This window comes from Emiliania huxleyi, assembly GCF_000372725.1.
Source record: "Emiliania huxleyi CCMP1516 unplaced genomic scaffold EMIHUscaffold_257, whole genome shotgun sequence".
NCBI lineage: Eukaryota > Haptophyta > Isochrysidales > Noelaerhabdaceae > Emiliania > Emiliania huxleyi.
Window position 1 is genome coordinate 84,144 of NW_005200110.1, and position 13,447 is coordinate 97,590.

The 13,447-nt window shown below is 69.0% G+C and overlaps 5 protein-coding genes across 5 annotated transcripts; 2 read left to right on the forward strand and 3 right to left on the reverse strand.

Annotated features, from left to right (window-relative positions):
- Nucleotides 1–1,719: 1,719 nt before the first annotated feature.
- EMIHUDRAFT_237795 (hypothetical protein) lies at nucleotides 1,720–1,973 on the reverse strand (the record flags this gene model as incomplete). The annotated part of the gene is made up of 2 exons (XM_005777738.1): nucleotides 1,720–1,888; nucleotides 1,963–1,973. The coding sequence occupies 2 exons, from the start codon at nucleotides 1,971–1,973 to the stop codon at nucleotides 1,720–1,722; spliced, it is 180 nt and encodes a 59-aa protein (XP_005777795.1).
- An 89-nt stretch (nucleotides 1,974–2,062) lies between these two features.
- Nucleotides 2,063–3,317, forward strand: EMIHUDRAFT_443666 (hypothetical protein). Its single transcript, XM_005777739.1, has 2 exons — nucleotides 2,063–2,560; nucleotides 2,631–3,317. Exons 1-2 carry the CDS (start codon nucleotides 2,162–2,164, stop codon nucleotides 2,928–2,930), a joined length of 699 nt encoding a protein of 232 aa, XP_005777796.1. The 5' UTR covers nucleotides 2,063–2,161; the 3' UTR covers nucleotides 2,931–3,317.
- Nucleotides 3,318–6,295: 2,978 nt separating this feature from the next.
- On the reverse strand, nucleotides 6,296–10,803 carry EMIHUDRAFT_237798 (hypothetical protein; the record flags this gene model as incomplete). The annotated part of the gene is made up of 9 exons (XM_005777740.1): nucleotides 6,296–6,460; nucleotides 6,722–7,078; nucleotides 7,877–8,177; nucleotides 8,316–8,752; nucleotides 8,885–8,984; nucleotides 9,420–9,554; nucleotides 9,847–10,119; nucleotides 10,169–10,251; nucleotides 10,690–10,803. 9 exons carry the CDS (start codon nucleotides 10,801–10,803, stop codon nucleotides 6,296–6,298), a joined length of 1,965 nt encoding a protein of 654 aa, XP_005777797.1.
- A 99-nt stretch (nucleotides 10,804–10,902) lies between these two features.
- Nucleotides 10,903–12,046, reverse strand: EMIHUDRAFT_237799 (hypothetical protein; the record flags this gene model as incomplete). The annotated part of the gene is made up of 4 exons (XM_005777741.1): nucleotides 10,903–10,923; nucleotides 10,996–11,211; nucleotides 11,454–11,885; nucleotides 11,975–12,046. 4 exons carry the CDS (start codon nucleotides 12,044–12,046, stop codon nucleotides 10,903–10,905), a joined length of 741 nt encoding a protein of 246 aa, XP_005777798.1.
- A 181-nt stretch (nucleotides 12,047–12,227) lies between these two features.
- Nucleotides 12,228–12,986, forward strand: EMIHUDRAFT_237800 (hypothetical protein; the record flags this gene model as incomplete). The annotated part of the gene is made up of 1 exon (XM_005777742.1): nucleotides 12,228–12,986. The coding sequence occupies one exon, from the start codon at nucleotides 12,228–12,230 to the stop codon at nucleotides 12,984–12,986; it is 759 nt and encodes a 252-aa protein (XP_005777799.1).
- Nucleotides 12,987–13,447: the final 461 nt, after the last annotated feature.

A 13,447-nucleotide genomic window follows, 5' to 3' on the forward strand; every position in this document is an offset into this window, starting at 1 on the left:
CTCAGCTCGGCTGACACGCAAGGTTTCTCGTCACGGTCCCGGGGGGGAGGCGGGAGGGGGGGAGGCGGAGGAGAAGGAGGCGCCTGGGCCCGCGGCTGAGCCCTCCCAATCGAGGCGGGTGGGGCGCTCTCTGCTGCAGCTTGCAGCCGAGCGCGCCGCTGCTCTTCGCCGAGCCCTCGGTGCGGCTGGGGTGGATCTCGCGACGGCGGCGGTGGTGGCGAGGGCGGAGGCAGTGCGGGCTGAGCCTCAGGTGCCCTCAGGTATGCAGGTACCCGCAGGTTCGGCTGGCAGGGGCGGGGGAGGAGAGGTGGTGAGGTAGGTGGAGGAGCGGGTGGCGGCGAGGGCGGTGATGTGATGGCGACGGCGGTGAGGGCGGAGGCGGCGAGGACGGAGGCGGCAAGGGAGGCGCTGGCGAGGACGGAGGCGGTGAGGGCGGAGGTGGCGAGGGCCGAGCTCAGGTGTGCTGGAGGCGCCTTGTCGTGGGTGAGGACGGCGAAGGTGAAGAAGCCGGCGTTCAGGCCCGCAGTACCACCGCCTGGCTGAGCGCGACCTTGCCCACGAGCTGCGCCGTCGAGCTCGCCGCGAGCAGGAAGGAGCCAAACCGTGGAGCATGCCGCTCACGAGGTCATCTCAACCGAGGCCCCACGGCAGACTGGCGGGGCACGCCCGGGGCACGTGCGGGCGAAAGAATTTTGGCCACGGAGCTGTCCTTAAGTTCAAGGCACAAGCCACAAGGGCGCCATCTCGCAGGCCGAGTTTGACCAGAAGAAGCAGGAGTGGCTCGACAAGATGTAGATATGCTGCGAGGATCGGCTGTAGTGATTGGTTCGTTCAGCTTCAGGGCCTGAATCAGGGGAGAGGCGCGCGGGATCCTGCACAATACGAGACGATCAACAACCTTTCGCAGGCTGTCAACTGCTACGTCGATCGAGTGCTTTGGGGAGGAGAAGACTCCTTCATCCAGAAGGCTGTTAGCTACCCATTTGTCGCACTCAAGGCAAGCCCAGCTGCCACACACACACACACACACACACACACACACACACACACACACACACACACACACACACACACACACACGTATGACACACACAACCACCCGTAAAATGGTACCTTAGGTCGAGGTCTTCAACGCGTCCTGCACACCGCTCGATCCGCCATCGTTCGTCACCAACACCAGCCCTCAACCCGTCACCCCTCGGCTCGTGTGGGTTCGAACCACCGCCGGGATGGAAGCTTCCTGCTTCCATCTGAGAGACACAGCGCCGCATCACCTATATCAGAGCGCCGGGGACTGTGTGGGTGCCTGTGGCGCGTGCGGGGCGGGGGAGGGGAGGGCGGCAAGTTTTTTGTCTTTCTTTTTTATCCGGGCAGAAGTCAAAGTAACTCGTGGGTGTACAGAGCTGAACACGCATGACCCAAGCCCGCTACGACTGGCGCTGATCCCGTCTGATCCGGTTCATTCCTCCATTCCGCGATCTCACCCGTTTCGTCTTCCTGCTTGCCCCCCCCTCCAGTCTTCCGTCACGCCCCCTCCCCTCTGAGGTCCCCCCATCCGGACCTTCCCGGTCCCCCATCCTCGGTACCTACACACAGAGACGATATCATAAAGAGTGTGCATAAATTCGCACTCGCCGCCGCGTGGCACCGCGGTCGGCTGATCCTTTCGCCCCACCCACCCACACCGGATGGCCGGTGCCCGCGCGGGTGCGCGGCCGGCTAGTTGGAGCAGCTGCTCGCGCCGTGGCCCTTCTCGCCGCACTTCGTGCAGCGGTGGTCGAATTTGCACTTCTCGCGGTTACATCCCGCCGCGCTGTTGTACTTGTGGCACGCCTCGCGCTGTGCTTCGCCCTTGCGCTTGCCGGCCTCCTTCTTGGGGGGCCCGCAGCTCAGCGGAGTTCGGTGAAGCGATGCTGACCATTTTGTGTCCCCCAAGCGGGTTGGGGTTGCTTCTTGGCCGACGGAGCAATCATGACACGAGGTGCCGGGGTGTTTGTTTTGATGTCGGGAGAGCCCGAGCTCAAGGATTTTTTTTCACTCGGGCAGGACTCGGCGGCATGTCGGCCAAACGTGCGCTGCGCGCGAGCCTGGACGCCGGCTCCGACGGCTCCGTCACGCTCGCCAGCTCTCCGGCGCCTCGGCGCTGCGCACGCTCGACCTGATGTTCGAGGCGGCGCCGAGCGGAGGCTTCCAGTACCGGCTGTCTGGGCAGTCCGCGTCGGCCGCAGAGGGCGGTCCCTCGGCCCCGCCGGAGCGCGCCATTCCGCTCGACACACTCGACCTCATGTTCGAGGCGGACGGCGGCGCCTTCACGTACCTACCGCCTCCGGCGCGAGCCAACGCAGAGAGAGGGTCCGAGCCTCGCACGCTCGACCGTCTGCTGACGCCGGCGCGCTGCTCGGCGTCATCGGCCTCCTCCTCCGTCTCTGGCTGCACCGGCTCTGGCCGCACCTCCCGCGCCTCTGGATCCTCCGACACTCCGCCTCGGCTGTCTGGCGGCGCCAGCGTCCGCGGCTCGGGCGCGCGTGCGGCCCGGCAGCGTGGGACGGGGCTTCCCCAGGTGGGCGAGAACTCGATGGTGCGGGTCGCGAGGAGTGAGTAGAGGAGTTGACTCACAAGGAATGCGTCAGGTGGACGAGAACTCGGTGCAGGTGAGCCCTCCAGGCACGCCCAGCGCCGCCGCCGGCGCAGCAGGCCGCACGCTCGACTCGCTCTTTGGCTCGATGAGTGCCGGAGACAGGGACAGCGGGTCTGTGGGTGGGTCCGGACCGCTGTCGCGCCTCTCGCTACCGCGCTCAGGCAGCGGCGCCAGCGGCGGCCCGTCTCACGCAGCCCAACTGACGCTGGACGAGCGGCTCGGTGGCAGCCGCGGCTCGGCGCACGCGGCGCTCCTCCACGCTCGACGAGCGGGTGGCTGGCCGTATCAGTGAACAACGAATGGATGGTGAGTGGTGAGTGAACAGGCGCACCTCACGCTCGACGAGCGGATGGGCAGCCGCGGCTCCTCCTCCTCCTGCCGCAACTCCTCCCCCTCCACCGCCGGCAGCCGCCATCTCGGCCCACCTCGGGCATTCTCGGGCCACCAGCAGGCCGGCGCGGGCGCAGGCGGCGCTGCCGCAGACGGGGATGGGGATGCGGCGATGGACCGCGCGGACGGCGGGCAGGGCGCCCGTGCCGCGGGCGACGCCGAGGCGGCCGAGGTGCGGCCGGCGCCGCCTCCTGTGCGCCGGGGTGTGCGGCGCAGCGCGCTGGCGGACGCCCTACAAAATGCGCCTCCCGGCAGATATGGCTATGATATGGGACAAAAGCGTCGAAAATGTCCCAAAAAAGCGTGTCTCGAGTTTGTTGCAGCTCCGCAGCCAGCGCGGGCTGCCAGGACGCACCGCTCGCGCGTTCGGCACACTCAGTGGACCCCACCGAGTGTGCCTTAGCCCTTACCAACTGGAGTGAGTACGGCTCTAGGCTCGACGCCGTGCTCTCTGTGGAGCTGCAACAAACTCGCCGCCGAGCGTGCCACCGAAGGCGTCCCGTCGGAGGTGATGGAGTGTGAGACCTGAGGCTACGGAGGTGACGCCTGAGGTACCGGCCCGTGCACAGCGACTCAGCCGGCGACCGCCACGGGCTCAGACGAGACTTGTCGACGCGTTACGGCTCAGCTTCACCGTGGTCATCGGGCGTCTGTCGACGTCAGGACCACCCATACAGCTCGCGGGTTTGAGGTCGCAAGAGCCAAGATGGTGGCGTTTGGACATCCCAACCATCACACATGACAGCCTGTAGGTGATGGCGGGACGGCGCAGTGTTTGTGGCACTCGGCAGTAGGCACCCGCGGCACGGCCCCGCTGTCGGCTCTCGCGGGCTGCGGAACCGGCCCCAGAAGGGGACGGTCCGGGCGAGTGTGGAGCTCCTGCGCTAGTATGGGCACCCTCTATCACAACACTACTGATCCTGGCCATTAGAGCTGCCAGGAATAGCGTCAGGAGCCGGTAGGAGTCAAAATCCCTCATAGAGGGAGCGGACGTGATCAAGGAAATCGAGGGACGCGTCCCACTTCGCCACAGACGGTCCCGCGCCTCGCCGCTATGACGGGGACACACCCCGCACCGTCCGCTGTGTCCCCGTCTTTGTCCGGAGTGAAAAGTCCAACGCGCTCGTCGGTGGCGGCTTCCCTCAACCTGCGCCGCGCTCGGCGAACCTGCAACCTCGACAGCGCTTTCGGTGGCATGCAGCTCTTTGCGACAGAAGCCTGGAGAGCAGCTCCTCTGCTGCTCACACACTCTGCACAGTTGACACAGCCTATTGTGCGGCTGCCACAGCTGTGACAGCGATGGGCTCGCCCTCACTGGCCCTCAGTCACTTGTGCTGCGGCTTGTGTGAGCGACACTGCTCGGCGACTGCCGGCACACTGTGAGACCATGGGTTTGAGGTTAAACCACGCTACCAGCGCTTGGTCACATCGGCCCCGAGGTCAGATCCTTCTACTCTGTTGATGACAAGACTTGTCTACTGGCTGGAGCCGAGCAGGAGGGCCCAGCGCACAACCCCTGGTCAACTCAGGGTCCACACCGTATTTTACTTTTTGAGAGCGCCTCTTCTTGAGCACTTGAGCACTGGATAGGGTCGATTCCGCATGGTACGGGACCCCTCGATCGTCTCGCCCTCCCTCACTGGTGTGTTCATCGGGGGGGGTCCTAACAAACACGGTACAGGATCGAGGTGCACGCTGCCGAAGCAGTGTCGTCCCCCCTCTCCCCGTCGGCGATGGCGGTGTGACCGATCGAGCTACAAGAGGAACTTGTTCAGCAGGATCCGGGCCGTCGGATGCACTACCTCACTGGGCCTGAGACCACCGCACGGCCAGCCCTTCACCACTCCGGGTTTGCGTGGAGTCGAACCACTCCGGTATGGGCGAGCCCATTGTTTTGAGTTGAGTCCCTTCTCGCCTGCGGGAAGCAGTGGGGGGTGCGTATACTGCTCCTAGCGGGATTGGGGCGGACGGGGGGCGGGGCGGGGCGGGGCGGGGCGGGGCGGGGCGGGGGGGGGGGCGGGGGGGGGGGTCTTATCCGAGCGAGAGCTCAGACATAGTAACTTGTTAGACGTACTACACACACACAAAGTCCGTATTCCAGTCAGCTTCCTCCCACCCACACAGAGTCCGTCCTCAAGCCCCGCCCACATCCCTCCTCATGCCCGCCGCCTGCCGCTTTCGCCGCGGGGTTCGCCTCTTGCCCCCGCCCCCGGCCTCACTGGTCGCGCCACCCCCACCCCCCGGCCCCCTCCGGTCCCCCATCTCCCCAAACACGCCCCCCTCCACCCCACCCATCACACCCACCGCCTCCTCCTCAATCGGGTCCCTCCCCCTCTTCCTCCCCCGCTCCCCCGCGACGCCCCCCCTTTCCTCGTCCACGCCGCCCCCCCCGCCGCCTCCCCCTTTCCCGTCCCGCGCCCCGAGCCCGGGCGCCTCCTCCCCGCACCCCGCGCACAGCACCCCCCCATTCGCGGAGAGCACCCCGTCCTCTTCATGCAGCCACGGGCTGTCCCGTCCATAAGCGTGCCGGAGGTAGAAGGTCGACAGCACCCCCATGCGGGCCGCCGTCTCCACCGAGTCGGCCCTGGGCCCCCGAGGACCCCTCGGCTTGCCCTTATCCGAGCGCGGCTTCCTCTTGCTGGTGGCCTCGAGCTGCGCAGCCTCGGCCAGGATCCCCTTCCTCAGCAGATCGCCGTGACAGGACTCAATCCTACCCGCGCATAGTAGCACCTCTTCTCGTGATCTGTGATCTGTAAGGGTCCGCCCGCAGGCGCATTTTGTATACCGAGGCGGTGCCCGGTGCCGAACCTGTCGGACCTTAAGACAGCATTGTAGATCCCTGGGCGAGGGTGATGGAGAGGGCGCCTTCGTTGTTAACTTTTTAGACATCGTGTCCCATACATACTCGCACAACGAGCCTGGTGTGTTTAGTGTGCTGGCTGCTGCAACGATCAACGAAAAGAAAATGCGCTGCGCGCGAGAGTGGGCCGAGGGCGCCACGAAATCTCCGTCTGCGCCGTTGATGGTGTGCTGCAACGATAAAAAGGAAATAAGAATGCGCTGCGCGCGAGAGGGAGAGCGGGCCGAGGGCCACGAAATCTGCTCCGTCTGCGGCACTGCGCCGCCGATACAGGCCAGCAAGTAAGAGTACACCCCCCGAGTAGCTGGCACCACGCGTCGGGCAAAACAAATCTCTGTCTCTCTGGTTGATGGGGGGATAAACGAGTTCGTAAAATGCACACATGCAGGGAGGCCCTGGCTTCCCCATCACGTCTCGCCAACCTCCGCGTGCTCCGACGGTGAGCCGCCGCCCAGCGTCGCCGCGAGCCGTCTGCACTCCTGCGGCTCCTCCGCTGCGAGCTGTGCAAAAATGGACCCGCTCAGGCCAGCGATGGCTGCGCGCGAGGGCGGCTCCGAGCCGGCGGCTCCGACCTCGACGGCGACGCAGCCGTCGAGGTCGGTTCCTCTCGGAATAAGCGGCGCGAGAGCACCGGCGGGGTGCTGGCCCGGCCCTCCCACGCTCGCTTCGTAGGGGCAAGCGGCGAGCGGAGGGCGCGCGGCCGGCTGCGGCTTGGCAGCGGCGGCCGACACCGGCTCCGGCAGCGGAGAGGGCGCTGCCGACGGCTCGCCCTCCGCCGGCGGCGGCGCCAGCTCGGCACCGCCGCCCGCCGCCGCGACGGCCACGAGCTGCACGTGCGCCTGCTCGTAAAACGAGACCGAGACGGTGCCGTCGGCAAACTTCAGGCGGTAGGGCGTCGTGTCCTGGTCGTCCTGCACGATGGTGGCGCGCTGGCCGTCGCGGGGGTCTCCGCTGCGGCCGATGACCACCTCGTCGCCGACGGAGGGGCGGGGGCCGCGCCGCACCAGCCGCACCGCCGACTCGGGGTAAAAGTGGCTGCCGAGCGTGCCGTCCGCGAAGCGCAGGATGAATGGCTTGGAGTCGCGGTCGTCCTGCACCACCTCCGCCTCCTCGCCGCGCCGCGCGTCGCCCCCGTCCTTGAACCCGCCGATGATGACCTCCACGGTGTCGCTCAGCCGCGGCCGGCCCGGCTTGAGCCGCACGTCGTCGCTGGCGCCGGCCGCCTCGGGCGCGCCGCGGAACTGCTGCACCACATGGCCGAGCCCTCCAAAGAGCCGCTGCAGCAGGTTGCCCATCGCCTCGCCCGCGGGCGCCTCCTGCCCGCCCGCCGCGGCGACCGCCGCCTGCGCCGCGAGCGCCTCGGTCCGGCGGAGCGCCTCGAACCGCTCCGACCAGTGCGTCGCGGCGGACTCCGCCCCAAAGACGAGGCGAGGCACGTCGCCGAACGTCGGAACGGCGGGAGGGGGCTCCGCGCCGGCGGGCTCCGCGCTGCCGCCCGTCGCCGCGGCGGCGCTGTCGGCGCTGGCGCCGCCCCCTCCGCGGCCGCCTTGCTCCGGAGGGTTGGGCCCGGAGTGCACCGAGGGCGCGAGCTCTCCGGCGAGCGCGGAGGCGCGCTCCCGCTCGGCCGCCCGCCACGCCGCGCGGGCGTCGGCCGCCGCCTCCTCGGAGAGCGAGCGCCGCCGCTCCGGCAGCCGCTCCACCGCCGACGCGCGCACCACCAAACCGTGCCCGGGGGCGCAACTGAAGTATCTCCGCCCGCGCACCTCCCCGTCGTGCAAGCCAACCGGCTCGTCGAGGACGACGCCGATCCACGGCCCGCCGCTCGCAAAGTGGACCGACGGCACGACGGCGCGCACCGTCGCGTCGGAGAACCACTCGCCGCCGCCCTCACCGCCACCGCCCTCGTCGCTGCCGCCCTCGCCACCGCCCGCGCCACCGCCGCCGCCGCCGCCGCCGCCCTCCTGCCGCGGCCGCCGCCGCACCCTCACGCGGTCTCCCGCGGCGAGATCGGCCGCCCCCCCTCGCCTGCCCGCGGATTCCGCCGGCCTCGCCCGCGCGGCCTCCGGCGCGAGCGCCACGAGCGTGTGCCCGTCCAGCGCGCCGGCCGGCTCGCCCGTGGCCGGGTCGACTGCCCCGAGGGCGGTGAGCAGGTCCGGCAGACTGAGCGCGCTGATGCCGACGCCCTGCATCTGCACCACCTGCTCCGCCGAGAGCTCCTGCCCGCTGCTCAGCCTCAGCCCGCCCGGCCCCACACGCAGCACCGCCGTCTCCCCCTTCCCAACCACGCTGCTTTCTGCGCGGACCTGGTCGCGCTCCGGCTCGCCGCCACCCTCGCCGCCCCCGCCGGCGGCCCGGGTGGCGCCGCTGCCGGCGGCAGCGCCCGCGCCCTCGTCGCTCGCCACGGCCGCCGAGCGGCGCAGCGCAAACGCGTCTCTGGCGCGCGCAAGCGGCTCGGCGAGGTCGGGCCGGCGCGTGATCAGGGCGTCGAAATCGATGCCATGCAGCGGGTGGCTGGAGGCCGCCGTGGGGCCGCCGCCGGCTGGCGGCGGCTTGCCGCAGCAAGCGATGTACACGCCGGTGGTGGTCGGGCAGCAATCTCCAGTGAGGCCCAGGGCGAAGCAGTCGGCGTGAGAAGCGCACTTCCTGCCGATGGACACGGACAGTGCGGCTGCGTCCTTGTTGCCGGCAGCCTCGCTCTCGTACAGACGGAGGAGCTCGGCGAGAGGCGCGGCAGCCGATGGCGGCGCCCCCCCCCAGAGCAGGAACTTGGCGGGCTGGACCGCCGCCCGTGAGGCGAGCAGCCGGAGGGCGCCGCGGTACGGCGCGAGCGCCACCTGCGAGTCGTCCGACGCCTCGTCCGACGCCTCGTCCGACGCCTCGTCCTGCTGCCTGCCTGCCTGCCCCTGCCCCTCCTGCCCCTTGCGCTGCGCCTGCCGCTGCTGCCGGCGCTGGGATCGCTGCTGCGCCGCCGCCTGCTCCTGCGCCCTTTCCCGCACGTGGCCGGCGAGGTGCTCGGCGAGGTGCGCCTTGGTGTTGGACCCGGCCGGCTCGTCCCCAAAGACGCCGGCGCGCTGCGCCGCGGTCGGCAGCGCGCAGCTGCCCAGGAGGTCGGAGGGGCGGGGCAGCCGGGCGGCCCGCGCCGCCTCGCCGCCCGTCAGCTTTGTCTCGGCAGCTCGGAGCGCGATGCCGCCGGCCACCTCAGCGCGCGCCGCCGCGGTCGCCGCCACGCCCTCCCCCGCCGCAGCCTCCTCTGTTGCAGCCTCGGCCGCCTCCTCCGCCTCCGCCTCCGCCTGCGCCTCCTCCTCCGCCTCCGCCGCCGCCTCCGCCGCCGCCTCCGCCTGCGCCGCCGCCGCCTCCGCCTCGACCACCTCCTCCTCCGCCGACACGGCCTCGCCCTCCTCCAGGCCGGGGCGGAGCGAGGCGAGGATCCACTCCTCCTGCTCGTCCGCCGCGCCGCCGCCGCGGCTCTCCCTCCCCTCGACGCCGCCCTCGCCGCCGTGACCCTCGACGCCGCCCTCGCCGCCGTACGACCCGAACGAGGGCCGCTCAAAGAGCGAGGCGTTGTGCAACCCGAGCGCGAGCGGGAGCGGGTGCGCCTCCGTGGTGAAGACGTACTTGCCGTGCGTGTACACGGCGTCGTCCGGGTCAAAGAGCAGGTACAAGTACCTGTGCGCGCGCGGTTGGGGGTGGCGTGGTGGCGCGTGGTGGCGGCGGAGGGCTTGGGTTGGGGAGGGCTTGGGTTGGGGAGGCTTGGGTTGGGAGGGCTTGGTTGGGGAGGGCTTGGGTGGGGAGGGCTTGGGTTGGGGAGGGCTTGGGTTGGGGAGGGCTTGGGTTGGGGAGGGCTTGGGTTGGGGAGGGCTTGGGTTGGGGAGGGCTTGGGTTGGGAGGGCTTGGTTGGGGAGGGCTTGGGTTGGGGAGGGCTTGGGTGGGGAGGGCTTGGGCGGTGGAGGGGGAGCACTTGAGCGTCTCGGAGAGGAAGAAGGACTCCATCGTGTCCTCGGCTGTCCGGTTCACCACGTCAGAGAGGGCGGCGACGCCGCACGGCACCACGAGAGCCTGGAGCGACCGCAGGACGTCGGCGCCGGCGCGGAGCCACTCGCTGCCTCCGGTGGCGCGGTGCGCGTAGAAGAGCGACTCGGCGTGCTCCGGCCGAAGGGGGTACCCCGTCTGCCCCTGCTGCACCTCGAGGTTGACCAGGTTGAAGCCCTCCGGGTGTACGCCCAGGTGGCGCCTATTCACACCTCCTATTCACACCTCCTATTCACACCTCCTATTCACACCTCCTATTCACGCCCAGGTGGCGCCAGAGCGTGTGGAAGGCGCGCAGCGTGTCGACCGCCGGCTCGAGGTCGCCGACCATCACCTGCATGGGAGGTGTGAATAGGAGGTGTGAATAGGAGGTGTGAATGGGAGGTGTGAATAGCACCGACCATCACCTGCATCCCCGGCCAAAAGCACCTGCGCACGGGATAGGTAGGGTAAGGTAAACTTCTCCACACACACGAGGTGGTGGGGCAAGGGCCAGGCAACCCTCGCGTCTCCACGTCTGACGACAGGAGCCCCACGGCATTCAAAGTGCAAGGCCCAGTGCGCGTTGGTGAGCGGTGTGTGTGTGTGTGTGTGTGTGTGTGTGTGTGTGTGTGTGTGTGTGTGTGTGTGTGTGTGTGTGTGTGTGTGTGTGTGTGTGTGTGTGTGTGTGTGTGTGTGTGCACGGGACCGAAGGCGGCGCCGCCCCGGGTGGAGGCCGCGTGCGGGCCGGGGCGGCGGCGCACTGCAGCGAGTTGAAGAGCGGCGAGGTGACCGCGGTCGTCGACGTGTGCACGTCGATGTACCACGCGCCGTGCTTGAGGTGGCGGCCGGCGGCGCGGTAGGCGTCGTGGAAGGCGGCCAGGTACTCTGCGCCGCCGAGGAGCATGTGCGCCTTAATAATAATAAGAATAATAAGAATAATAAGAATAATAAGAATAATAATAATAATAATAATAATAAGAGCATGTGCGCCTTGAGCAGTCAGTCAGTCAGTGTTACACACGTCCTAGCATGGACGACGGGGCACACGCACTCGCGGAACACAGGGGGCATTACGCACGAGGCGTTGTTTGTGTACGTTCTCAGGGAAAGGCATCACCTTGAGCATGTACTCGTAAAAGGAGTCGATGCCCCGCCCCACCCCCGCGTCGGGCTGCGTCCACGCCCCCGTCCGCAGGTCGACGTGCGCGCCGAGCAGGTCGTGCTGCGACCGGTGCCGCCAGATGGCCCTCGCGGCGCGGAGCGCGGCGTCCTCGAAGCGGCGGTCGCCCGTCAGCCGCGAGAGCGCGCCGAACTCGAGGGCGAGCGTGCCTGCGGTGGGGCGCGGCGCCGTGCGACCCGTGCGGTGTGCAATGCGGGCGGTGCGGGCGGTGCGGGCGGTGCGGGCGGTGCGGGCGGTGCGGGCGGTGCGGGCGGTGCGGGCGGTGCGGGCGGTGCGGGCGGTGCGGGCGAGGAGGGCGAGGAGGGCGAGGAGGGCGAGGAGGGCGAGGCGCCCGCGGCGGCGGTGCAGGTGATGGTCGACTCGGTGGGAGAGACGCCGTCGCGCAGGTGGATCGAGCCGTACGGGATGCCGGAGGGCGTGTCGAGCGCGGGCAGCAGCCGCTCGGCCAGGTCGAGCGCGAGGAGCAGCAGGCCGCCGTGCGGATCGTACGGCGCCTCCATCAGGCGCAACTGCGGGTCGGCGGCCAGCAGGTGGGCCGAGAGCAGGCCGCCGAGCGCGCGGATGGTCGTCTCGAAGAGGGAGACCGTCTCGTCCACGTCGAAGGAGAGGTGCTCCACCACCCACCACACACGCGCCTCAAACTCGGTGCGGTTCCCGAGCAGCGCGAGCGCGTCGAGGGTGTCGACCAGCGTGAGCGAGAAGCTGCCCCACCCGTCCTTGCCCGTGCACGAGAGAGGCAGCAGCACGTCGGCCGGGAACGCGTTTGCCATGTAGCTGTCGTACCCGTGGTGGAAGAGCGCTCGCACCTGCTGGCGGAGGGCGGCGGGCTGACGGAGCGGCGGCAACCGCAAAGGCGTCTGCGGAGCGGAGCGATCGCCTCCTCGCGAAGCGAGACCCGCTCCTCGCGCGTCATCATCTCGGGCAGAGCCGCATGCTGGAGCAGGAGGAGCGGCAGCATCAGCGGCATCTTTGCGTGCACGCCACGTTGCGCCGTGAGCCGGGAACTGCGCTGGTTCGCACGACCCGCAAATTCTTTTCTTCGAAAAAGCTCTTTTCCTCTCGATTCCTCCGCGGAGTGAAGCCCGAAGCCCCCAAGGCGATCCACCTCGAGAACCTCGAGAGAGAGCGTTCGGGCGGACCGCCTGCAAATGCTCTTGCTGCTCTCGCCCGGGTGTGGTCGCGCCGCGCCGAGAACCCGCGCGGCGAGGCTGCTGGTCGGGCAGGCCGAGCCGCTGTCCGAGGCGGAGGCGAGGGCGCTCTGGCTGGCGAGGCAGGGCACGCCCTCCTCGCAGCGCCCGGTCGCCGCCGCGACTGCCGATGGGCCGGCGTCGGAGGCCTGCCATCGCGAGCGAAGCGCGGCGAGGAGGCGCATGCTCGACGCGATGGGCGGGCCGGAGGTCTATCGATATGGCGCAGACCGCACCGGCTATGCTGGCTTTGGCGGCTACAACGACGACTATTACGGATACGGGCCGCCTCCAGCCCGCGACCTCGAGCCGCAGAAGCTGGACCTGCTCACTGGCCGCCCGGTAACGGACGAGGGGGCATACGAGGGCCAAGGCTTTGACGGCAGGTCAGACGGGTGGAGGCGGCGCGCCGAAGCCGTGAGCCCGATAGCTCCAAGCCCTGCGGACACGCTGCGCTCGCCCTCTGCCGGCGCGCGGCCGGCCCAGGCCTTCAGCTACGACCTCTCTTACGATGAGGCCGACTACGCCGTGCACGCCGACCACGATGAGGCCGTGGTCGGAGGGCGGCACCTCGATGGAGCCGACGAGGCGCTGCCCGCCGAGCTGCTTGCGCTTCGGGAGGAGCTTTTTGCGCTGCGAGACCCGCCCCCGCCGCAGGAGCTGCTAGAGCGGCAGGAGGACGCCCTCCTCGACGCCCTCCGGCACACCCTAGAAGAGTAGAGCGCATGGCGGCAGACTCTCCGTGCTGTGCGTGCATATGGGCCGTCGTGTCTTTAGGACGATGAGCTCCATTTTTGTCCCGCTTCCCAAGCCGCTTGCGTGTATGTATGAGCAGCTACGAGCCCGGGCCCCGGGGAGAGAAGAGTCCACATTGGGCTTTTTGGCCAAAATCCAAAAAGCAAAATCGACCACTGAAAATCCTGGTAGGGTCGCTTAACGGCACCCCCGCGCGGTGCCGAGCGGCCCAGGGCCGGCCAAGGGACTAAACTGGACGGGACCGTGACCGGTTTGTAGTAGTCTACCCCCCAAAACGATTTCTGACCTCTCCCGTGGCCCCGGCGGGCCCCGGCGGAGGTCCGGCGCGGCGCTCCAAATCCGCACTTCGCGAGCTTCTACGGGAGTTCACGCGGCCTCTCCGCCTCGTGAGGCACACCCCACACTCACCACGAGCCCTGTGACTG